Here is a 21453-nt window from a genome sequence, read left to right on the forward strand (position 1 = left end):
TTTTCAAAGCAAGATTTGAGAAAAGAAACGTCTTCCGCACTACGTCGTCGCGCGCGCGCGAGAGAGAAAGAGAGAGAGGGGGGGTTTTCCATAGCTACGTCTCTCTCTCTCTCTCTCTAGGTTCGAATACCTAGGCGGAGAGAGGCGTGGTTTCGGACGTAGAGGAACCTGTTCGTTCTCCCCCGCCGTACCTCGTCGCGTCGCAGCGTGACGTCGGCAAGCAGGCAGCGAGAGGCGGCGGTGCACCGCGCTGGATCCGTCGTCGATCCACAACCGTGTCTCGCACCCGCACAAACAACCAAGAGCCAAAGTGTGTATAGCGACGTGGCGCGGGGGTAGACAGGACTGTGGCGTCGGAGTCGCGGGGCAACGACGCGCGCCATTTTGTCCAGTGTTCGTCGAACGCGTCGCGCGTCGGGGTGTTTGCGGGGTTGGTGGCTGCGCGAGAGGAATAAATTGCAGTAGAGCGTGTGCGGTACGTCGACAGCGACGGTGGCAGTGACGATGGCGGTGCGCTACTGTACACGCGCTCTTACGACACGACTTGTACGTACGTACATTCATACATAGGAGAACGAGCGAACGTTTGTCGTGCTTGACTCCCGGGGCGGTGTAATATGTATTCCGTGACTCCGGTCATGCTTGTGGTGACGTATCGCGCGGGAAAGAACGTCTCCTCGGACGTGAACAAGCGTCGACAGATGTAGCGTCACTTCAACGGCGCTTCAACGTGACCAGGGGAAAACGATACGGTGAATGACGGCGACAGCGACGACTATCTCGCGGATGTCCTCTCCTTCGCTCATCCCGAACAGCCGACTCAATCATCATCGCCAGAGAACGACGTGCTACGGCAGCACAGGTGAGCGCCAACGCGCGAGCCAGGGTAGCGCGTGCGACTTTTCTGATCGATAAAGCGCGCGTCATCTCTCTTCCTCGTCCGTCTCGACGGTGTACTCTTGTCGGCACCTCTCGCGATAGGACGAGAGTGCGCACTCACCCCCATCTCTCGCGAAGAGGGCTTCACGCTCCGCCGAATGTTATTCCCGTGTAGCGACGGTGACGCTGACACAACGTATGCCCAAACGGATCGGCAGATTCGGACGGCGAGCATTGGTCGCTTGTGCAAAACGTGCCCGAGGAAAGTGAAAGCTCGCCCGATATTGCCTCGTTCTTCGTCCTCAGCGCAGTTCCTGTCGTGACGGCACGAGTATAACAGTCTTCGCTTTTCAGATGAGATAGATCTGCAGTTCGCACTTGAAAAAAGAAAAAGAAGCAAGTTCGCTTAGATAATGTCGTCGCGCGTGCCATTGCACGTTCGGGAGCGCACGCAAATTGTTTCTTTCTCTTTCTTTCTTTCTTTCTCCAAAGAAAGCCTGGGTTGTATCGAAACGCTCAGCGTCAATTCTACTCGATATTGAGCGTCTTGTCGATGAATCGCTTGCGATATAGCACGCTTTTGTATGTCAATTCGCGACGGTTTGGAATGTGCAGAAAGTGCAGGCAGACGTACCGTCATATCAGACCGCGATGCAAGGAAACGCGTCCAATATCTATCACTGACGTTGGTATAGGCGTCTTCGGTATCTGTCGTGTCGATTTGCGAAGAAAGTTGTGTGGAACACAGGAGATAAGCAGATAACCAAATTAATCTGTTTGGGAAATATATGATGAGATTTTCAAATGATTTTGTGCGATGACTCTTGAAATATCGCTTTTTGCATTCTCAATCGATACGTTAAATCAAGTCGCAATTGAGATGACTGCTACTACAATGCTGTTTGCGTTATTTTATACTAATGAACCACAATTTATTAATTTCAATATACTCGCGGTCCATTCCATGAAAGAACACGCCTGTTCTTTTATATAATCACGCATCAAGTTTAACATACCGATAAACCCTTTCACCGCTGCTGCGATAATACATTCCTACGAAATTCAAATTACGGTGTAACGAATGCCGAATTCCTGAGAGATTATGCACTAAGTTCTCACAAATTTCAACCTTTTATTTCTACATAGTGGCAACTATAATGTAGTCATAATTAAATGTAAATTGTATAGAGCAGAAAGAGATTCAGAATCGCGCATACACATCGTACCGATTATGTTCAGGGAGTCGAAACGTCCTAATAAGAGTTTCTGAACTCGTCATGGTTACGCAATGATAATAGACACGAATATGGGAGTGTTTAAAAAGAACGTTCAAACGTAATGGACGAGACGAAAAGCTTCGGTTGTAATTGAAGAAAACTATGAGAACGATCGCTCGTTGTATTTAATGCCAGTACGAGTTTTAGATGGGGCACTGATAGCATTAAACTCAACGATAACATTAAATCGCTAATTATCTCTGTTTAATTTACGTTGATTCGCGTGTTGACAAGAGAAAGAAATATCTCTAGATTAATCCAGTCCACGCATCTTGAAGCAATCATTTCGCAGGATATAGCCATTATTAAACGTGAACTAACAACTAACATTTCACAGGGGATTACGTATATATTTACAATAATTAGTACAATTTAGAGGAATTGTCCACACACACACACACACACACACACACACACACACACACACACACACACGCATGTATGCGCGCACACCCATAATATTCGAGAACTAATTTCAACATAACGATTGTGGTGCGCTGTATTCACTTTCTATATTAAACCAAGAAAATAAAGCATGAATCTCGTTACGTTAGGACAAATTATTCCGTCAAGTTAATGAAGAATTTTTACTTATTTCAACGTTCCTATTCATCAGATTGATATGTTGGACTGTTTTTGATTGATTCCTATTTGAGGAAAAAAATCACTTAATAAATTTAATATAAATGCGACCAAAGAGCTGTGCGAGTTACATTTTTATTGACGTAGACAACCGATCATATATCCGTGTAACTCGCATAGTTACGACAAATTGGTTGAATGTCCTAAAACGAAGCTGTGAAAGATACGATGAGTCTTCGTAACGAATATAACTAACAACAGTTCGGTATTAGTCAGGATTGTTCCTCGGGAATGAAATCAATTCATTAAAGACTGACAGAGTATCGCGAGCAGCGTCGCGATCACTGACATTATCGGCTGGTGATTTCAATGCCAGGATATAAAAGCGTGCACAAAGTATCCTTTAAAGAATCGGTCGTATAGTTCATGTGTTTATTTACGAGGTTCCGAGGGGCGCTTCATTCATACGCGACAACTTTGTCTGATCGATATTACATAGGAAGCAAACACCGAAGAGATACAATCTTTCCGCGGCATACGCTTTCGGGTTTATTTCCAAGTTTTTCCGACAACTAATCGTTACGTGTCATATCCTAGTATCTGTTAAGAAAAAATGAGTATTTCATGTAAAAGTTTCTTTGTAACGCATTAGCAAGACACACACGCACACACACACACACACACACACACACATATATATATATATATACGTATGTATATATGTACCCGAAAGGTCGTGAAGAGGAAAAGTTTTGGGAATACTTATATCGAATAATTATTATTGAATTTAATTATATTTCAGCATTTATTCAATAGTTAATTGCGTATTTGCGAAAATTAAATGTGGAACCTCGTATAAAAATTGTGTTTCAGAAAAATTATCGACTAACATACATTTATAAAGGGAAATAGTCGATATTTGGCCCGTAATTAATTATACATAATTATAAGCCGATTGTAAAGAATCATATCGCGAAATTGTTCAGAAGGTTGACTGAAAAGTATATCGTGGTTTTATATATATATATATTATATATGGCTACATAGTGATATACGAATGAGCGGATAATTTGCACGCACAAGCGACTTGGATAAGCATTGTCGGCTTAAGCTCACAACATCGCGCTTTTTTAACAACAATGGAAATGGATTTTCATCTTCTTCACTTTTATCGCGCCCATCTTAACCCTCGAGGGACCGTGTTTGTCCAACGACTCTAGAGAGCAGGACTACTTTTGTACGCACGTGAGTCAACTTGCACACGCGATCCTTCAAACGGACGCGGCGTTGTTGTCTACACCAATGCTTCCTGACTATTTTGTGCGCCATGCTATTGCTCGTGAAAGGCGATAATATTTGAGCTAAAGACCGGAGAATGAATTTGAAGATATTTGTACGTTCCATAAATAATCGTGTAATTAACGCATCTTTATACGCGTTTATACGTTATTATTTCGTTGTCTTTACGATATCTTGGTAGTTTACAACGCTCGCGTGAAATGTGAATTTGCGATTTTTTCTGTTGTGGTCTTTTTTCTTTTAGAAAATACAGAATACATTGCAGTACATATTTTTTGTTACATTTAAGTTATGAATAAGAGACCGACATATGTGATGCTAGTATTCGCTGCTATTTCTGTCAGATGGCCGCATGCGAGTTATATCTGATCAAAGTCGCAATTTACATGCACAGGGTGCATAAAATTAAACCGGAGGATACACGCTCCTCTCGTTAAAATTTATGCTCCTAGGACGAAATTGGCAACTTTTCAACATTGCCATGGTTGTGTCTACTCTTTCGAAACAACACACCCTTGCGCAACTTCAAATTCCTTCTTATCTTGGAAACTTCACGACTCTCACGCGATATTCTTCTAAGTGGTTCACACATATCTGTAGTTTGACTCTGGAAAGAATTTAATCGCAGATATATACAAGGGTAGTCCCAGAAGTACCTGATCTAATGTATAGATAGCGGTTGTTGTTTGAAAAGAATGACTATGGTAGAAAGTACCAACCTTATAAAGCTTAAGTTTAAAGTTTGACGACGCTACATTGTTTAGTATTTGTTTGGCAACCATCAATAGTGAACGCTCTCAGTGAATTTGTAAACATGGAAAAAATTGGTCATCGTTATGTGATACAATACTTTCATTTGAAAGGCCTCAGTCCAACCAATATCAAAGCGGAGCTAGATTCTACTCTGAGGGAGTCTGCTCCTTCCTTTACAACAGTAAAATATTGGGTGGCAGAGTTTAAACGAGGCTGTACGAGTTGCCAAGACGAACATCGCAGTGGTCGACCAAATGAGATGGCCACGCCAGAAATGGTGAAGAAAATCCACAAAATGGTATTGAATGACCGTCGACTGAAAGTGTGCGAGTTAGCAGACATGGTAGGCATTTCAAAAAGTGCTGTACATCGCATATTGACTGAAAATTGGACATGAGAAAGCTGTGCGCAAGATGGGTGCCGCGATTGGAACAAAAACAGCGTCGTGAGGATGTTTCAATTGAGTGTTTCGAGGCGAAGTTTCGCAGCAATAAAGCCGAGTTTTTGCGTCGATTCATAACCATGGATGAAACATGGGTCCATCACTTCACACCTGAGACGAAGGAGAACAGTCAAAACAATGGACCAATGTGGCTTGATGGCTATTTTGAGGAGCTCGACGATTCCCACTATAAACAGGGTACCGAAGCTACTGAACATCGCTGGGAAAAGTATATTGAGCTAAAAAGAGACTATATAGAGAAATAAAGATATTTTTTCCTAAATTTTTTTGTTTTCTTTGTTAGGTCAGGTACTTCTGGGACGTAGTATGTCACGTATTTCAAATATATTTATTTCTTTCATAAGAAAAAATGTATATAAAATGATGTATAAATTATCTAACAATTTAGATATCGTCTGTTTTCGAGACACACTACATTTTACTATCAAAAGTTGATGTGTCAAGTATAGAATATAGTATAGAATATAGTATAGAATATAGTATAGAAGTATAGAAACGGCAGCCAAATCGGTACAATTCAGGCGAGTAATGATAACTAAAACGACGCGACATGAACAAACGTTGTCTTGGAATGATATCGGAAACGTGTATCCACTTGTGCGTATCCCGGATTCACAAGTCGACCGATTCAAGTAAACTGGAACCTGGAACTCACCAAGACTTCGATCCAGGTGTTCAGAATTAATCGGGGACACACCTACCCTGCATGACTCATTGTCGACGAGTTCCTGATTTCTTTCGCCCTTCCTGCAAGGGATGTGCGGACTAAGAACATTACGCCTAATTCACTCTGTGTTCGTCACGACTTTTATCGACGATTACATATCTTGAATAGCTGAATTTCCGCTGAATAGAGAACGCAGCAATCTTTAATTGTAATTAAATAATTGTATAGAAAGTCTTCAATTGCATCAGAGATCTTCAATTGCATGATTCCAAAGGTCGATTTGATATATTTGTGAACGTATCGTCTACTGTCAGGCAAGAGAGACGCTTTTCTTCCTCGCGTTTATCTGAAGATTAAAAAGGACATTTCACGCAAAGTAAATTCCAAGTGCCAAGGGTACTTCAACGCACAAACTTAACGCGCGTATTTCGCGCGTTTGAGACTCGGTAGAGAGCATAGCACAGACTGTTATTCCTCGTGTCAAATATATGTATATAAAGATCAACACGAATGCCTTAACATTTATATTATTAAAGTTACTACGATTTCCAACTGTACGTTTAAAGGCAATATGCATATGGTTGAAAAATGTACGAGTAGTCGCTAAGTATAACGATTGTTATGCGAGCCTGCACACACACACACACACACACACACACACACACACACACACACACACACACACACACACACACACACGCAACCATTCTCGTCGGCAGTGTCGTGATATGTCGTGATTTCAAATATTTGTCTTTAAAATTAAGACAATCGGCTAACATGATACGAGAAAGAAAAGCGTCTCGTGTTACTTTTAACAATGTCAATGTTGAAAATTATTGACAAGCGGATATATTGTAACGTGCTTGTAATAATTTCCATATAATTATTTAATTATAGAGAAAGAATCTGTAGTCTTTTTTTTTTTTTTGTTTTTGTTTTAGAAATTAGACTGAGCTGATTCCCGCGCTTCGAAACCGGGGTGTCAACGTGGTCGGACGAAGACCACGTGGCAATTTCTCGTGAAAACAACGATGTTGGTTTCGTGCGTTATGTCGCAATCTACCGTGATCTGAGCTTGCGTATGTTCGCCTTTCGATACCGTCATAGACTCGGCCAGTCTTCGTCGTTTCAATGGCGATCTGGTAATTGCCATGAAAAAATGCGCAAATAACAGGATCGCGGCAGCAGCTCCGAGGAATTCACGTGCGGAACAAAACGAGCCTTATGAGTTTTGGTATGCGACGGTCAAATACCACACCTCTTACCAGATCGGCATTCCATTGGACCCCTGCTCCGTCTGCTACTCTTTCCCTCTCTCCCTTTTCCCGATATTATGCCAAAGATGATTTCTTATTCGTACTTTATCGCTTGTGTCCATTCCGGCGTATGAATGTCGTAGGGAATAACACGTGGTAACGCCGCGCAAATATAAAGATCTCGCGGGGGAAATATTCAAAGTTTATGCGTTTATGCGTTTATGTTTCAGGACTAACGATATTGCACGTAGGTGAGAATGCGTACCCCTGCTGAAACCGAGACACTGACCCAGTCCGAAATGTATCATCTGAATACCGAGGAGACGGGAACGTCCGCTGACGTGAGCCAAGTAGTCCTGTCGTCCCCTCATCCGGAGGCTCACATCTTTACAAACAGGTAGTTTTCCCTTTTACTCGCGGATTTCTCGCTTGGCGAGCAGGTATGCAGACTCTTTTTTAAACAAGATTATCTTCCCGGTGAGACGAATCTGTAGGGGTCAAGTTCGAAAGAACATTCATGTCCAACTGCGGATATCGCGATATTCCGACGCGCACTACGCCTGTTCAAATTCAAAATTGCGCGCGCCACCTTGGATCTCGACTTGGACATCGATGCTTGCGCATCGAATCGAACGTTCGATGCATCGGACACTCGCGACAATTAATGGCGGCACGAATGGAATGTATCTTTTTGCAAACAACGCGCTAACTTCATGCCGAGTCTCTGGGAAACAGACTTTTTTCATCGAATATCGCGGACATTGGACCGAAATGCGTATCACGCAAAGGACGTATCAATGAGAGCTGGTGAATTAGCAACGTAGTTTTCTTCGCGTCGCAAACGTAGTAACGTTATCGGAATACCCAACGATAAGCGAGAGACCTGTGAGTCAGAGAGAGAGAGAGAAAGAGAGAGAGAGAAAGAGAGAGAGAGAGAGAGAGAGAGAGAGAGAGAGAGAGAGAGAGAGAGAGAGAGAGAGAGAGAGAGAGGAGGGGAGGGGGGGAGTGGGAGAAACAGTAAAGAGAGTAGTAGAGGTAACTTCAGTCTGGTTTACGCTGATCTACGCACGTCAAGCCAGTGAGTACACGTATCGCGTGAGTGCGAGCGCTTGCGTGTGTGTCTCTCGACGAGTTTTCGCGCTCGAAATTGCCGTCCGCTCGACGGTATATTGTAACTCGACCTTCGTTTCGTCGCGCGGTACAGTGCCCTCGCCACATCCATATGCTACGCACAGCACGATGGTCCTCGCACGATTCTTCCTTAGGAAAGGCCAAAGCAACGAGGCTACTAGCGCCGTCAGCAACGTCGTCGTTTCGAACAACGTCGTCATCGGCACGAGGAGGTGAGTGCGAGGGGGAGAGAGAAAGAGAGAGAAAGAGAGAGAGAGAGAGATTTCGCGATATCGCAAATATCGTTGAGCTCGAATGGAATGCGTTCTTGATAACGTAGCCATCGAGATCCAGGGCCCGAGCAATTGCTCCGCTGTATCTCATCGGCAATTCTGATTTCTCGACATGAGAATCAATCGATCAATCGATCAACCGAGAGAGAGAGAGAGAGAGAGAGAGAGAGAGAAGAGAGAGAAAGAGGGAAGACACGCGCTGGATCTATGCGACGATAGATATATCGTTTCGCAGCGGGCACCGCGACATCAGCCTGCGGATTACGAAGAAACGTCGGGCAGGGATTAACAATAGTAAAGAGTTGACGCGATACCGTCTGTTCCGATGTATATCATGTGCGAGCAATATCTCCCGATAATTTCAAGTCATCAAGTCAAGCGGTAACGCTGTACGGATTACAAACAGGCTGGAACCTGCAAGTATTTGTTGTATACCTTGTGTACTGATCTCTCTTTATTCCTATCACGTTCGATCTGTCTCCGTTTTCCGCATACGCGGAGAGCGGCAGTGCAAAAAGCACATTGTTCTTTAATCAACCTCGAATTTCACGATACGGCGCTCGCATGAGTTTGTAGAACGTCGCCGTGACGTTTGTCCTCCGTGTCTTTGTTCTCCGTGACTGTTTGTGCCAACATCCGGATGTATCAGGCCTGTAAAACAACAAAGATCCTCGACGCCGTCACCGACATGTCAAAAGTCGAGAGCTGAATTGTCCCGTATACACACATTGTTAGTTTGTACGCGATAAACAGATCGGCTATGCGATCAAGGCGTTACCAGTGTTCTTTGATTGTTATTGCGACAAGCACGGTCCATCAACGTTCTGAACCACTGAACGATACTGGCAAACAGCTGATACGGAAGGTCTGCACGTGCGATTCCGGATACATAGTATGCACCTTCAAAACGCGAGTACGGTTCTCTCTCTCTCTCTCTTTCCCCCTCTCTCCTTCCTTCTCTCCTTCCCTGCTTCCCTTCTCTCTTCCTTTGCCCCGTTGACATACGTTGACGTCGTGTATAATCAGCTTTTCTTGTCGCGAGCATGAGGAAAATCGTCTCGTCTCGGCACAGAGAAGCATACCAGGGAGTCCGAGATAGCCATGGTCTCTCCTCAAGGCCACATCCTCTTGAAATATCAAGGCCACTTTCACTAGCGTAAACGGAAGGACATATCTTTTGCGAGATACGCGACTCTGTGTTGCATGAAATTGCAATTACACTCTATTGTCTTTACTCTCTGCGTCCTCCCACCGTCCATGAAAGAAAAAAGTAATTGATACAAGGAGATACAAAATAGAGAGCCAGGCTGAACTTTCCGTCCGATAAAAGTGACATTTTGCCTCTGAAACGAGACATAATTGAAAAGTACTTTCGTAATTGCAGTTACAAGACACACGTGTTATTTGACAAAATTGTAAAATTGAATTCTTAATACGACTACGTGGATTCACGCAATCGTGGACAGATCGCGTAAAATTAGTCCGGTGCGCTTGGATTTTAATTTAATCCGGGTGCATCGTTAAGGCGCGCGCATCAAAGAAGAGTATTTCGCAATTAGCGCAATTAGCGCGCGACCTGTCATCGATTGAGCATGCCGTGCGAATCGCGTCCAAACGCCGCGGATATTTTCTTCTCCTTTTCTTCGCAATGCTATCAATGTGCTAGCGAACTTGCTCCCGTTTCCTCCGCGAAGAACCGATTAACGGAGGGACACAAGAAAAGAGATGCGGAGGACGTATTATGGTTGGTGCAAAAATTTGGATAAAATTACGTGCGCTCGTCAACAGATCTCTTTGTGTGCGCAGTGTCGCGCGTTGTGTATCAGTTATCAATAACTGATAGCCAATTCAAACACGAAGCGCTCCGACCGCGCTTGTTTATGCAATTCCTTTTACACGCGCGCGCGAGAGAGGATGCCCGACTTATTTATTTTTAAATGTCGTATCGCGCGCGAGATCTCGCATCGCGTCTCACGGCGACGAAATACGTACGAGGCCTCGGGAGCGTATTGAAAAGTAGTCAAGCCGTCAAAGGACAAGAGAAAGTGCGATAATCCCAAGTGTTTCGCCGCGAGCGCGAGTTCGTTATATATCTCTCACCGATATCTCGAGATAAGGAGAAACTTGGGGAGACAGCATGGACTTATGGCGCTCTAAAGTACGACGAGCTGCTGGCGGCTCTTTCTCGCATTAGCGACCGAATCATTTTAGACAGGTAAACATATCGTATATATATGTTATACCACACGAATTTTTATTATCCGTTCAAACTGCTGATGCTACGTTATTCCGCAAGAGAGTGCAACGAAAAAAAAAGAAACCGTGATGTCCGAGGAAAAGAACTCGCCTCTTCGCCCGCCGTAGTTTGACGTTGTCCGCTTTTACAATTGCGTTTCTCAGTTATATCGCGACAAAGTTGATCGAGAGGAGCTGTTCAATACACATTGTTTGAAAGAACCTTTTTTATTTTTATTTTTATTTTAAGGGACATCAGTACGCGCACGCGTGTTATTTTCAGTGTGTTGCTTGTTCCAAATTGAAAATTATCCAGCTGGAAAACCCAGTAGCGACGACAGTACTATTCGTGGCGGTTGAGATAGTTAAAATTAGGAGTACATCTGCCTTACGACACAGTAAAAGAATACGCGATCGATAGTCGCATTGAACGCCATACATTGTTGCACTTAGCTGGATATACGCTGTGCTACGATCGCAGCATAATATAAATGTGGCGTACGATGCGATATTATCGATACCGGTAATATAAATCATGATAACGATGAGGATGATAATGATGATGATAAAAAATATGATTGGTCGTATAAAAAGATTGCATCAGATTAAATTTCCCGTGAATGTGATATTTTAAATATTTGTGATGGGTGTACGATATCAACATGCTCAAATGTACAGCATATTCGACGCGTATTGCTATTAAATGACAAAGAAGAAATATTTTGGTGAAGCTCACAACTCTTTCTCTCTCTCTCTCTCTCTCCTCTCTTCTCTCCTCCTCTCCTCTCTCTCTCTCTCTCTCTCTCGATTGTTTCATAAGATAGGTTTCGTCTATAACGACAGTCTATTGTTCGTCGCAAATTATTAACACGTCTGACATATAAAGTATCTGTAACTAATGGATTCTCGAATTAATATTCAAGCAAGCAGTGACACGAGGCCCGAAAATGAAAACTTTGTTTCCTTAATTTAGTTTCACAAGTAATATTCTGTGCTTTGCTCTGCTCACCTTTTTGCGGCCTAATTATGGCGGACATTCAGATTTTACGATAATTATATTATAACAGCTGATTTCACAAAGTATTATTCACTGCCGATCGCTATGAACAATTTGAAGGAGAGTTGCGATATCTTAACGATTAAGTAATTGGCCAAAGAATGTGTCAATTTGAGAGTCAATAAAAACGAACATTTCGGCATCGGTCTCTGCGCGCGCGATACAACCGTTTCATCAGCGATAACAGCAGGTTTCTCTTCTCGGCGCTTGCCAAATGCGCCCGTATGCACATAGAAGTGAAGATAAGTGTCCATCAGCCAGTGTTAGCCGCGAAATGTCATTGACACAAACGCCCAAACCACCTCTCTTTTGTTGCCGCGAACAACGTGCAACCTTGAAAAAAACGCGTATTTGCGAAACATTGTGACTGTTACCGACACAATATCATCTTTGGCCAATGCTTGAAGCCGAAAGAAAAGGCACACGAACTGGATGAAAAGGGGAGAAAAGAAAGCACAGGAAATGAGACATTTGGTATCATCGTTATCTCTCTTGCCATTATCGTTTTAACAGAACCGTTCATGTTTTTTTTTCTTTTTTTTTCTTTTTTCTACATCGAATTGTTTTGGAACTGATGCAAACGCGACGAAATGTATCGGATGGTATATCGTTGCTTTTAAAAGTATTGCTATCAAGATTTTTTTATCACAAAGCACTCATATATATATATATATATATATATATATATCTCTCTCTCTCTCTCCTCTCTCTCTCTATCTCTATCTCTCTCTCTCTCTCCTCTCTCTCTCTCTCTCTTCTCTCTCTCCTCTCTCTCTCTCTCTCTCTCTTCTCTCTCTCTCCTCTCTCTCCTCTCTCTCTCTCTCCGATAATAGTTCCAATAATAGTGCAGCAGGAAAATGTCGAACTTATGATACTGACCAACGATATAATGTAATAATCCGTTGTCATCATAATAGATTCTTCTTCCTCTTACTCGAAATTAGATTATTGTATCCAGAACAGAAATGAGAAATATGTATCTACTGAACCACACACAGTAGGTAGTCAGAACCGATGTTACTGTTAATATCAATGGCACGGAATTTTGCAGTTTTATCAAATTTGAAAATGTAATTGTTCATGTATATCAAATAACATTAAATGCATCGATTATTATTCAGTTTTATCCTCTAGGATATTACGTCTCCAGAACTTATCCTCTAAAATATAATCCGTGACCTAATCTGCTGATTGATTATCGCCGCGACCGATGTGATGCTATATGACATACACACACACACACACACACACACACACACACACACACACCACCCCCCCCCCCCCCCCCCCCACCACACACACACACACACACACACACAAACACACACACACACACATACACACACACATACACACACATATTATCATTCATCTGTAAAAGATAAAATTACGTGCGATCGATTCGTTTTTTTATTGGACCACTTCTTTGTGATGCATCTCAACAAACGTATCGTTAGCAGAACACCAGAGAGAATTCGTTCTGTTAAAAGTAACAAAGAAACAAATATATGAATTAAAATATCAAGTGTATAAAAAATATGAAGTACTTACGAAGACTAAATAGAGAATGACGATGTTTCGCCGGAATCACCGGGAAAATGTAATAACAAAAAAGAAGTGCAAGATGCTGCGTCTTGGAGCGATTATCGTCGTAAATTCAGTGATCGTCGAAATTAGTAAACTTCTAATATTTCGCACGTGTAATATCTCTTTTACTTTTGTGAAATGTATAAAAAAGACGATATCGTGTGATTTCGTGTGTTACATTCGATAAAAGCGGAAAATGGTATCTGCATATATAGTAAGACGAGTCTATACCAATGTGAATAGTGTGTGTGTAACAAGGAGGACACCGCGGCACGAATATATTATTAACGTTTACGTCGCCTTTCTGAGAGAGAGCATTCTGAGAGAGAGAGAGAGGGGGGGGGGCGGAATTGGCGAACAAAGAAGATGTGAAAATGGAAAAGCTCGCTTACAAAGCGTGCCGCAATTGATTGGCGTATGTTGTTTTCAACGTCCAGATTATACGGGTGTCGATTGCACGTTTGACGTGTGAGAAAAAATACGTGCATATAGGCACGTATGCACGATATAATACCGAACGTCGTTCGACGTTAATCCGAATTCACCGCTCTCCTCCCCCCTCCCGCTCTCGTTTCACCGATCTCTATGTGTTTAATCGCGGACTCGTGGAATTATTTATTCTCATTCTCGCTTGATATAAAGCCGCGCGAAGAGACGTAATAAATCTCGCGGATCTTATATTTTCAGCATGTTATGCATCCAAGAGGAGCTGGGCCAGCTAAGTGCGATCGCAGGGAGTGCCACAATCACCGATTCGCGAGAACCTCAATTACCTAACAGCAGCCACACCAACTCGGAAAATAATAGTAATTCCAGTGACAAATGTAGTCCTGGATCGGGAAGTCTCGATTCGCAGCGATCCAGTTGGGTCGAAGGCATATTAGGATGCATGCGTCCCGTTTGGACTATGCTGTCCAAGGCTACTGTTAACGAGAAAATCAAAGGTCATTCGAGTAAGTCCCTTACAAGTCATCTCTTCAGTAGTTTTCTTTTTCCGCGTTACCCTTGCCTTTTTCCTCGATGAAATTCCGCTGAAAAAACTATTCAATATTATGGTTTAATTTTCTTTCCTATTGTATAATCTCAGATTAGTAAAAATTAGCGATCCAAATATCAGTCCAAATATCATTGCGATACTTTGTGTAACGATCGAAGCAAGAATAGGTCGAGTTTGTAATCGTGGAATTAGCAAGTCAAATTTGGCGCACAAGGACGATTAACGTGGATTTCATTTCAGCGGATGATTGGGAGATACCTTTTGAATCGATCAGCGAGCTGCAGTGGCTCGGGTCCGGTGCTCAAGGTGCAGTATTTAGCGGGAAACTAAATAAGGAGGTTGTAGCTGTAAAAAAGGTGAGAGAACCGAGAGAGACTGACATACGCCATTTGCGGAAGCTCAATCATCCGAATATTGTACAATTCAAGTAAGATCCGCCATTTCTTCTGCATTATTGCCGCTTCCATCACAACATGGAATCAACGTAAATTGGATATATAAAACATACTGTTTTACGTTCGCAGAGGAGTGTGCACACAAGCCCCGTGCTATTGCATAATAATGGAATTTTGTCCATACGGACCATTGTACGACCTTCTGAGAGCCGGAGAACCGGTTCCTCCTACTAGATTGGTGTCATGGTCAAAACAAATTGCTGCAGGGATGGCATACCTTCATTCCCACAAGATCATCCATAGGGACCTCAAAAGTCCAAAGTAAATGTGAACAAGGCGAAGGACAATATCTTCGTCGAGATATCAGTTTATTCAGAAATTAATTAAGCTATCCTATATTTACGGTGTGTCACCCTTCGCATACGAATTTTTCGATAAATTTGCATGTATATGAATTTTTCCGGACTTTTGTTAAGGAAGAAATTTACTTCAAATTGGCTCATATAAATTTAAAGTGACGGAAGGTGATTCGCTTAGATGTTGGGGTTTTATACATGCGATACAGCATTTCTCTCTGTATAATAAAAAAGAGCAAAAATAAAATTAAGAAAAAGTTACGTACACACAGAGTGAAAATACGGTAATACGGTTTTGTAAATAGAGATATGTTTGAGACTTTTGTGCGTAAAGTATTTACCGCAGAATAACGAGGAAATTATTGTACTCGCAGCGTTCTGATAGGACAAAGGGAAGTGGTGAAGATCAGTGACTTCGGAACGAGCAGGGAATGGAACGAGATTAGTACAAGAATGAGTTTCGCCGGCACCGTGGCGTGGATGGCGCCGGAGATTATTAGGAATGAACCGTGCTCGGAGAAGGTGGATATATGGTCGTATGGCGTCGTATTGTGGGAATTGCTCAGCGGCGAGATACCTTACAAAGACGTGGACTCCTCTGCTATTATTTGGGGAGTCGGCAACAATTCTCTTCGCTTGCCGATCCCGAACAGCTGTCCCGAGGGTTACGGTCTACTGGTTAAACAATGCTGGGCGGCTAAGCCGCGTAATAGACCGTCCTTCAAGCTTATCGAGATGCACCTCTCCATCGCGGCTGTCGACGTACTCTCTACGAAACCTGAAGATTACTTTAAGGCCCAGGTACGACTCTCATTCTTTACATCAGGGCCTTAATATTTGCTCGGGTTTGACACTCGTCCAGGCAGCCCCGATTATTTGGACAGCGGATAAATAGGATTGTCCAAAAATATCTGAATAGTTATTGCATAATTATTTTGAGTTTTTGGATCGGAACCGGATATTCTTGGTATCTCAACTTGGTATCTTTACTTTGTATCTTTCTATTGACATTTATCTAAACACAAAGGGATATCTCTATTTCCTTTGTACCTTTATCTTGATACAATTTTCAGTACTTGCTATGCTTTTGAAACAAAAGTGACGCGAATGCAGAGTGAATTGTGTGATAACAAATTGTTTTTGCTACAGCAATCGTGGAAAAAGCAAATAAGAGAACACATGATGCAGATGCAATCGAATAGCAACAGCAGTCCGCGCTTCGAGGCCGATTTAATTCGGCGAAGGGAAGACGAATTACGACATGCTCAAGACATCAGAGAACATTATGAGCGCAAGCTCGAGCGAACCAACAACCTGTACTTAGAATTGAGCGCCGTATTATTGCAATTGGAGCTACGTGAACGAGATGTGATAAAGTAACATATTATACTATATATTTTCTGTGAATACAGGCGATATCTTATAGCATATAGACAAATAAATCAGAAATAAATGTATCTGCAGGAGAGAACAACAATCTGGATACAAACAGTGCAAGAAACGTCTTGTCCGTCCTTTATTGAAAGCCCAGGAAAGGCTTTATCGTAAACGGAACGGCACAGTGCACTTATCCACCTCATCCACGCCTACTACTCCACCTTCACCCACAGATCTGCCGCAGAGTCCTGTCAAAGCCACCATGTATACGCAGTTGAACGAATCAAACCAGCCAGAAAGCATTCTAGCACCGAGTAATAGTTTCAAGCAACGTAAATACAGACATCGTAGAGTGGGCTCGGGCTGCGGCATGAGCTCCAGTCCTAGATCGAGCCCACATCGTGAAAGAAAAGTAAGGACTTGGCTGATAATAGTATGCGATAAATGATAAATCGTTTTAACGATGCGCGATTGTATGCGAAATACATGCGTATATTTAGCGCGCGCGCGTGTGTATATATGCATATATATGTATATATGTATACACGCATATAAATAGGTTATTAATTTATAATTATAATTAAAATAATAAAAAGTATATTCTGTTGTCATGTCTTATAATCAGGAAGACTCTGTTTATCAGTTAGATTTTTAACAAATATAAAATTTAATTAAATATAAAAATTAAATATAAAATTTAACAAATATAAAATTTATGAAGATATAAAATTTACATATTACTCTATATATTACAGTTGGTAATTGTTACTAATACGTGTTACATAGTAGCATTATTCTCATTTTTCTCAGAGCACAGAAGTACCTGCGAGATTCATCGATAATCACACGCAAACGGACATCATGGATATTAGCGAAACCGACCACAGTCCGATAGCGAATGTGACGCATTCTCTGACAGAGAAATGCTCTTTGGACGATGTTAGGAGGCACTCGTTGAGTAAATCAATGGTAGAATGTTTAAACGGGAATCCAGCTTTGCCGGACTCGCATTATAGAATAGAATCTAGTCCATGCTCCAGTCCCGAACCTTTGGATGAAAATAACTCCAACGGAAACGAACGTTTGAAGGATTGTAGCGACGATGATAATCTCGAGACGCTTGGTAGAAAAGTCAGCGAGATTATAAACGCGAATCGTCTTATCTCACCCATTGACAATGGAAACGACGAGGATGTCCTGTTATCTCATAGGTATTGCACACTATCTGCCAGAATATAATATCTGCCTTTATTTATCCGTATGTCATATTAATTAATCCTCGAGCATAATGAGAAATGCAAATTGGCGACTTCATATATTGAAATTATGAACAATTTATAATCAAGTTCTAAACTCGAACTTTTCAATCACATCTCTATTGCTATAAAAAAAATATTTATTTATAACGTAAACAAAACACATTGATAATTTCTGTTGTCGAGATGTTTGTGTCAAAGAAAAACAGGTTAATTAATAAGATTAGTCTATTTTCATTCAACAGCAATTAAAATAGTCGTTAAAATTAAAATCTCTCGAAGTTGCGACACGATATTATTTAAAGATTAACATTGATTAATACGATTAAATGTTTAATAAATTGGTGGAATTGTTACAGTAGGAATAAAGAAGATCCGGCCAAATTAATTCACTTTTGCGGTATTAACGTCAACGGATCAAATCTGCAGCAAGAACAGCCCGATATTATAGTGCGAACAGACACTACGGATGATCGCGAAGATGATGCATGTGAAGAGAGCTGGTCAGACGAAGAAGGGGAGGATCCGAGCTATACTTACAATTACTTGCGACGAAGAAGGTATATTTAATTGTTCTCAATGAATATACATTATTTTTACCCAATTTCTGCAATGCTTGCTACTAGGTATTTAAATTGTACTGTACGATTATATGGTTATGTATGGTTATGTATGTCGCAGTATCGCAAGGAGGCCAATAGCTCCCGGCTGCAGATTAAGAAGATCTAAACAAACGGTTGAAAGAGCAAAGGTGGTGTTAGCTTCTGATGAGGAAAATACTTCTGAATATTCGCATCCTCCGTCCAGTCAGTCCTCCACTTTAGAAAGCAATCCAGATGTTCAAAGAGCGTTTCGTGATATACATGATTCTCAAAAAGTAAGTACATTAGAAATATAATTAATTTATTTTCACAATATTAGCTCTATATATATATATATATATATATATATATATATGAGAAATTGCGAGAAAAACAATATGGCATATCTCACAAGAAATAAGAAGATGGAATTAAAATAATAATGGCCACATTGTACTTTGAACCCAGAGGAAAGAAATGGATGACGCTTCTGACACATCGAGTCAATCAGAAACGGACGAGGTTAGTGAAGTTACAATTGCATCTCAACCGGCGAGTGGAACTAAAAAGATAGAGAGCAGAGTATAGACTAGTTTTTAGTGTAATTTTTATATCTGATTTGTGAACGATTTATAGCGTAGTTACTGCCCAGTGAATTCGGTGATTACATCCTTCATTCTGCAACTTGTGTTAAATATGTAGATATTTATCTATTCATACCTGTACACACATCTGACATTGGCGCGCGCACACACATACTATACATATAAACATATGCATGCATTTATGCATCACACATTACACACATGTGCGCGCGCGCGCGCGTGCATATACATATATATTAAGAAATATGTAATATTATTTAGAAGACATAAGCAAACAATTCTCATACTCTGAGATTCGACTCCTTACATCTTATTTGAATATGGTAAATTCAAATGATTTTCGAAACATGCTCGATCATTGTTTAACCAGCTGTCAACTGGTGGTAAATTAGATTAATATTGCTCAAGTTTGAGTTATACTGAGAATCTGTTCCGCAATATATATTGAGACATAAGATGATTGTGACTTAGATCTATTGTACGATTATTATATCGCAAATCTAAATATGAAATATGCTTCAAAGGGTATCATTCGCAAGTGCAGCAGTAACGTTATTAGTATTATACGAAATTGCTATGTATACTCAAGTTGAAGGGACGTATATTTATTGTATCTTGTACTTTGTGTTCACAGTTCCTTTTGAACACGCGCATATGTCAATCTCGAGCTATAAATTTAATTTCATAAATTTAACCGTGCATAAACGACCCCCGTAGAAATAAGTTTTCTATATGTTGAAATGAAGGAGACGGTCCTCTCTTCACGGTGAAAAACTTCATACATTTTTCTCCCTGTGCATTGTGTTTGTGTCTGATGAAGTGAAAAGGCGGTTATAGATGGCCGTGCTTACAAGTGCATCGGGCTAATGATATTATATAAATATGCAATTTAAATGTGAGTTAGAGATGCGCTCTTAGGGAAAAAGAACAAGATCAAATAAACCACCCCTCGAGACGGAATAGAATGTACAACATAACAATAACGATTATAAACGAGTTTTATGACATAAGTGCCTATGGCAATTTGCATGCAGTACGTCGACCATGACGAATCGAAGTGTCTAGTGAAAGTTAGAAAAATTGATAAAATGATAATACGCAATTTAGTCTTTGAAGCATGTATTGAAAGATATTGTTGTACCCATGTGATCTTTTATATTTACAATGAATATACACATACGAAGATACAGACGTTACATAAACGTTAGACCGAAAACAAGATGAAAATTACAAAAAATGTGAAAATTCTCTTCTTCCCAAAGCTATGCTCTATTTACGATAATAGGGGAAAGTACTTTCTATCCTGTTATATCCTGTACCTCTCGAGAATATGTATGCTCATACGTAAGGAACTTGACTTTATCTTACAACCAACAAAAGTCAAGGAGAATATAAGTTTAGTGATTGCGTACTTATTGATTTCAGCATTTATATATAAATCTTTTTTGTAAATTATACACACATACATATATACATACACCTCCATATACACACACTGTGTGTATGCGTGCATGATGTGTGTGTATATATATGTGTGTAGTTTAGGAAGAGAACTGTATTATATAATAGTCGAATGTGGTGCAGGTTTCAAGAGTTTCAAGATGAAGCTCAAACAATAGCATTTGGACTGCACACGTGAACATCATACTCATTCCGCGAAACTGGTATTACTAATTTATCGTAAGCTCTAAATGTCACATACGCATGTCTACGAATTACTTGGTTACTTAATTACTGGAAAAGGAAGGAAAAGAAAACATGTTTTGCATCGATCTATTGTACCTGCTTTGAAACTCAAATTGCCTTAATGACAATTATATACATCTGTATCTGTAAATATAGACAATACAACGGGAACCTAGTGTGTAAGAGATAGAATAATGTTTTGATGTGCTCATTTGAACGAAATAATTCACAAGGCATTTAGAGATAAAAGAAGAAACAGACGAAGACAGAGAGAGAGAGGGGGGGGATGTACTTTGTAGCAATTATACGTATTGTATCCATCATATTTATGCGAGTAGTTGCATAAATAGTTCCTTTTCGTGCAGTGGCAGCTAAACTGACTAGTTCTATTATTATATAATAATAGAAGCAGTACACAAAATTTGTGTTATATATATATTATATATATAAAATAAAGTTGATTTACACAATGTATTCTATCTCACTCTTTGTATGAAACCAGTATAAACATATTGTAGTGTGCGTACATGGATTTTTGCGAACATCCTATATGAAGAAAAATTCCAGATATATTTCCAAGATATATTTTAAAAATATATGTAGATTTTTTTGTATCATCTTTTTCAATGCATTTATACACTTTATTTTAAAAGGGCCATCAAGTTTATGAGTGAAAATTTCCAATTGTCTACGAGGAACGAATAAGAACAATAATATTAAAAACAAGATTGAAACATCGATC

At 40.7% G+C, this 21453-nt stretch overlaps 2 protein-coding genes across 6 annotated transcripts; one reads left to right on the forward strand and one right to left on the reverse strand.

The window, feature by feature from the left end:
• Positions 1-124: 124 nt before the first annotated feature.
• Positions 125-647, reverse strand: LOC112589084 (uncharacterized). Its single transcript, XM_025301012.1, has 2 exons — positions 559-647; positions 125-438 (listed from the first exon to the last, which is right to left on the reverse strand). The coding sequence occupies exons 1-2, from the start codon at positions 638-640 to the stop codon at positions 131-133; spliced, it is 390 nt and encodes a 129-aa protein (XP_025156797.1). The 5' UTR covers positions 641-647; the 3' UTR covers positions 125-130.
• wnd (Mitogen-activated protein kinase kinase kinase 13 wallenda) lies at positions 612-21036 on the forward strand. Of its 5 annotated transcripts, none has more exons than XM_025301008.1 (13): positions 612-862; positions 7407-7573; positions 8442-8519; positions 14146-14411; positions 14696-14882; positions 14980-15171; positions 15581-16007; positions 16356-16582; positions 16653-16995; positions 17394-17794; positions 18199-18399; positions 18521-18716; positions 18889-21036. In XM_025301008.1, exons 2-13 carry the CDS (start codon positions 7434-7436, stop codon positions 19006-19008), a joined length of 2778 nt encoding a protein of 925 aa, XP_025156793.1. In that variant the 5' UTR covers positions 612-862; positions 7407-7433; the 3' UTR covers positions 19009-21036. The 5 variants fall into 5 exon arrangements, with proteins under 5 accessions (XP_025156793.1, XP_025156794.1, XP_025156795.1 ...); XM_025301009.1 differs by having other exon boundaries at positions 18202-18399; XM_025301010.1 differs by having other exon boundaries at positions 16671-16995.
• The last annotated feature ends 417 nt before the right edge of the window (positions 21037-21453 follow it).

Source organism: Harpegnathos saltator, unplaced genomic scaffold (genome assembly GCF_003227715.2).
Source record: "Harpegnathos saltator strain DR-91 unplaced genomic scaffold, Hsal_v8.6 scaffold4, whole genome shotgun sequence".
In the NCBI taxonomy this organism is placed as follows: domain Eukaryota; kingdom Metazoa; phylum Arthropoda; class Insecta; order Hymenoptera; family Formicidae; genus Harpegnathos; species Harpegnathos saltator.

What these genes read in the sequence shown, in the direction of transcription:
- wnd (XM_025301008.1), top strand. Translation starts at nt 7,434, where the DNA reads ATGCGTACCCCTGCTGAAACCGAGACACTGACCCAGTCCGAAATGTAT. An exon ending in AAGATTACTTTAAGGCCCAG is followed by an intron (nt 16,008 to 16,355) that starts GTACGACTCTCA and finishes TTTTTGCTACAG; the next exon opens with CAATCGTGGAAAAAGCAAAT. An exon ending in GATGTCCTGTTATCTCATAG is followed by an intron (nt 17,795 to 18,198) that starts GTATTGCACACT and finishes GAATTGTTACAG; the next exon opens with TAGGAATAAAGAAGATCCGG.
- LOC112589084 (XM_025301012.1), bottom strand. Translation starts at nt 640, where the DNA reads ATGACCGGAGTCACGGAATACATATTACACCGCCCCGGGAGTCAAGCA. An exon ending in TCGTTCTCCTATGTATGAAT is followed by an intron (nt 439 to 558) that starts GTACGTACGTAC and finishes CCTCTCGCGCAG; the next exon opens with CCACCAACCCCGCAAACACC.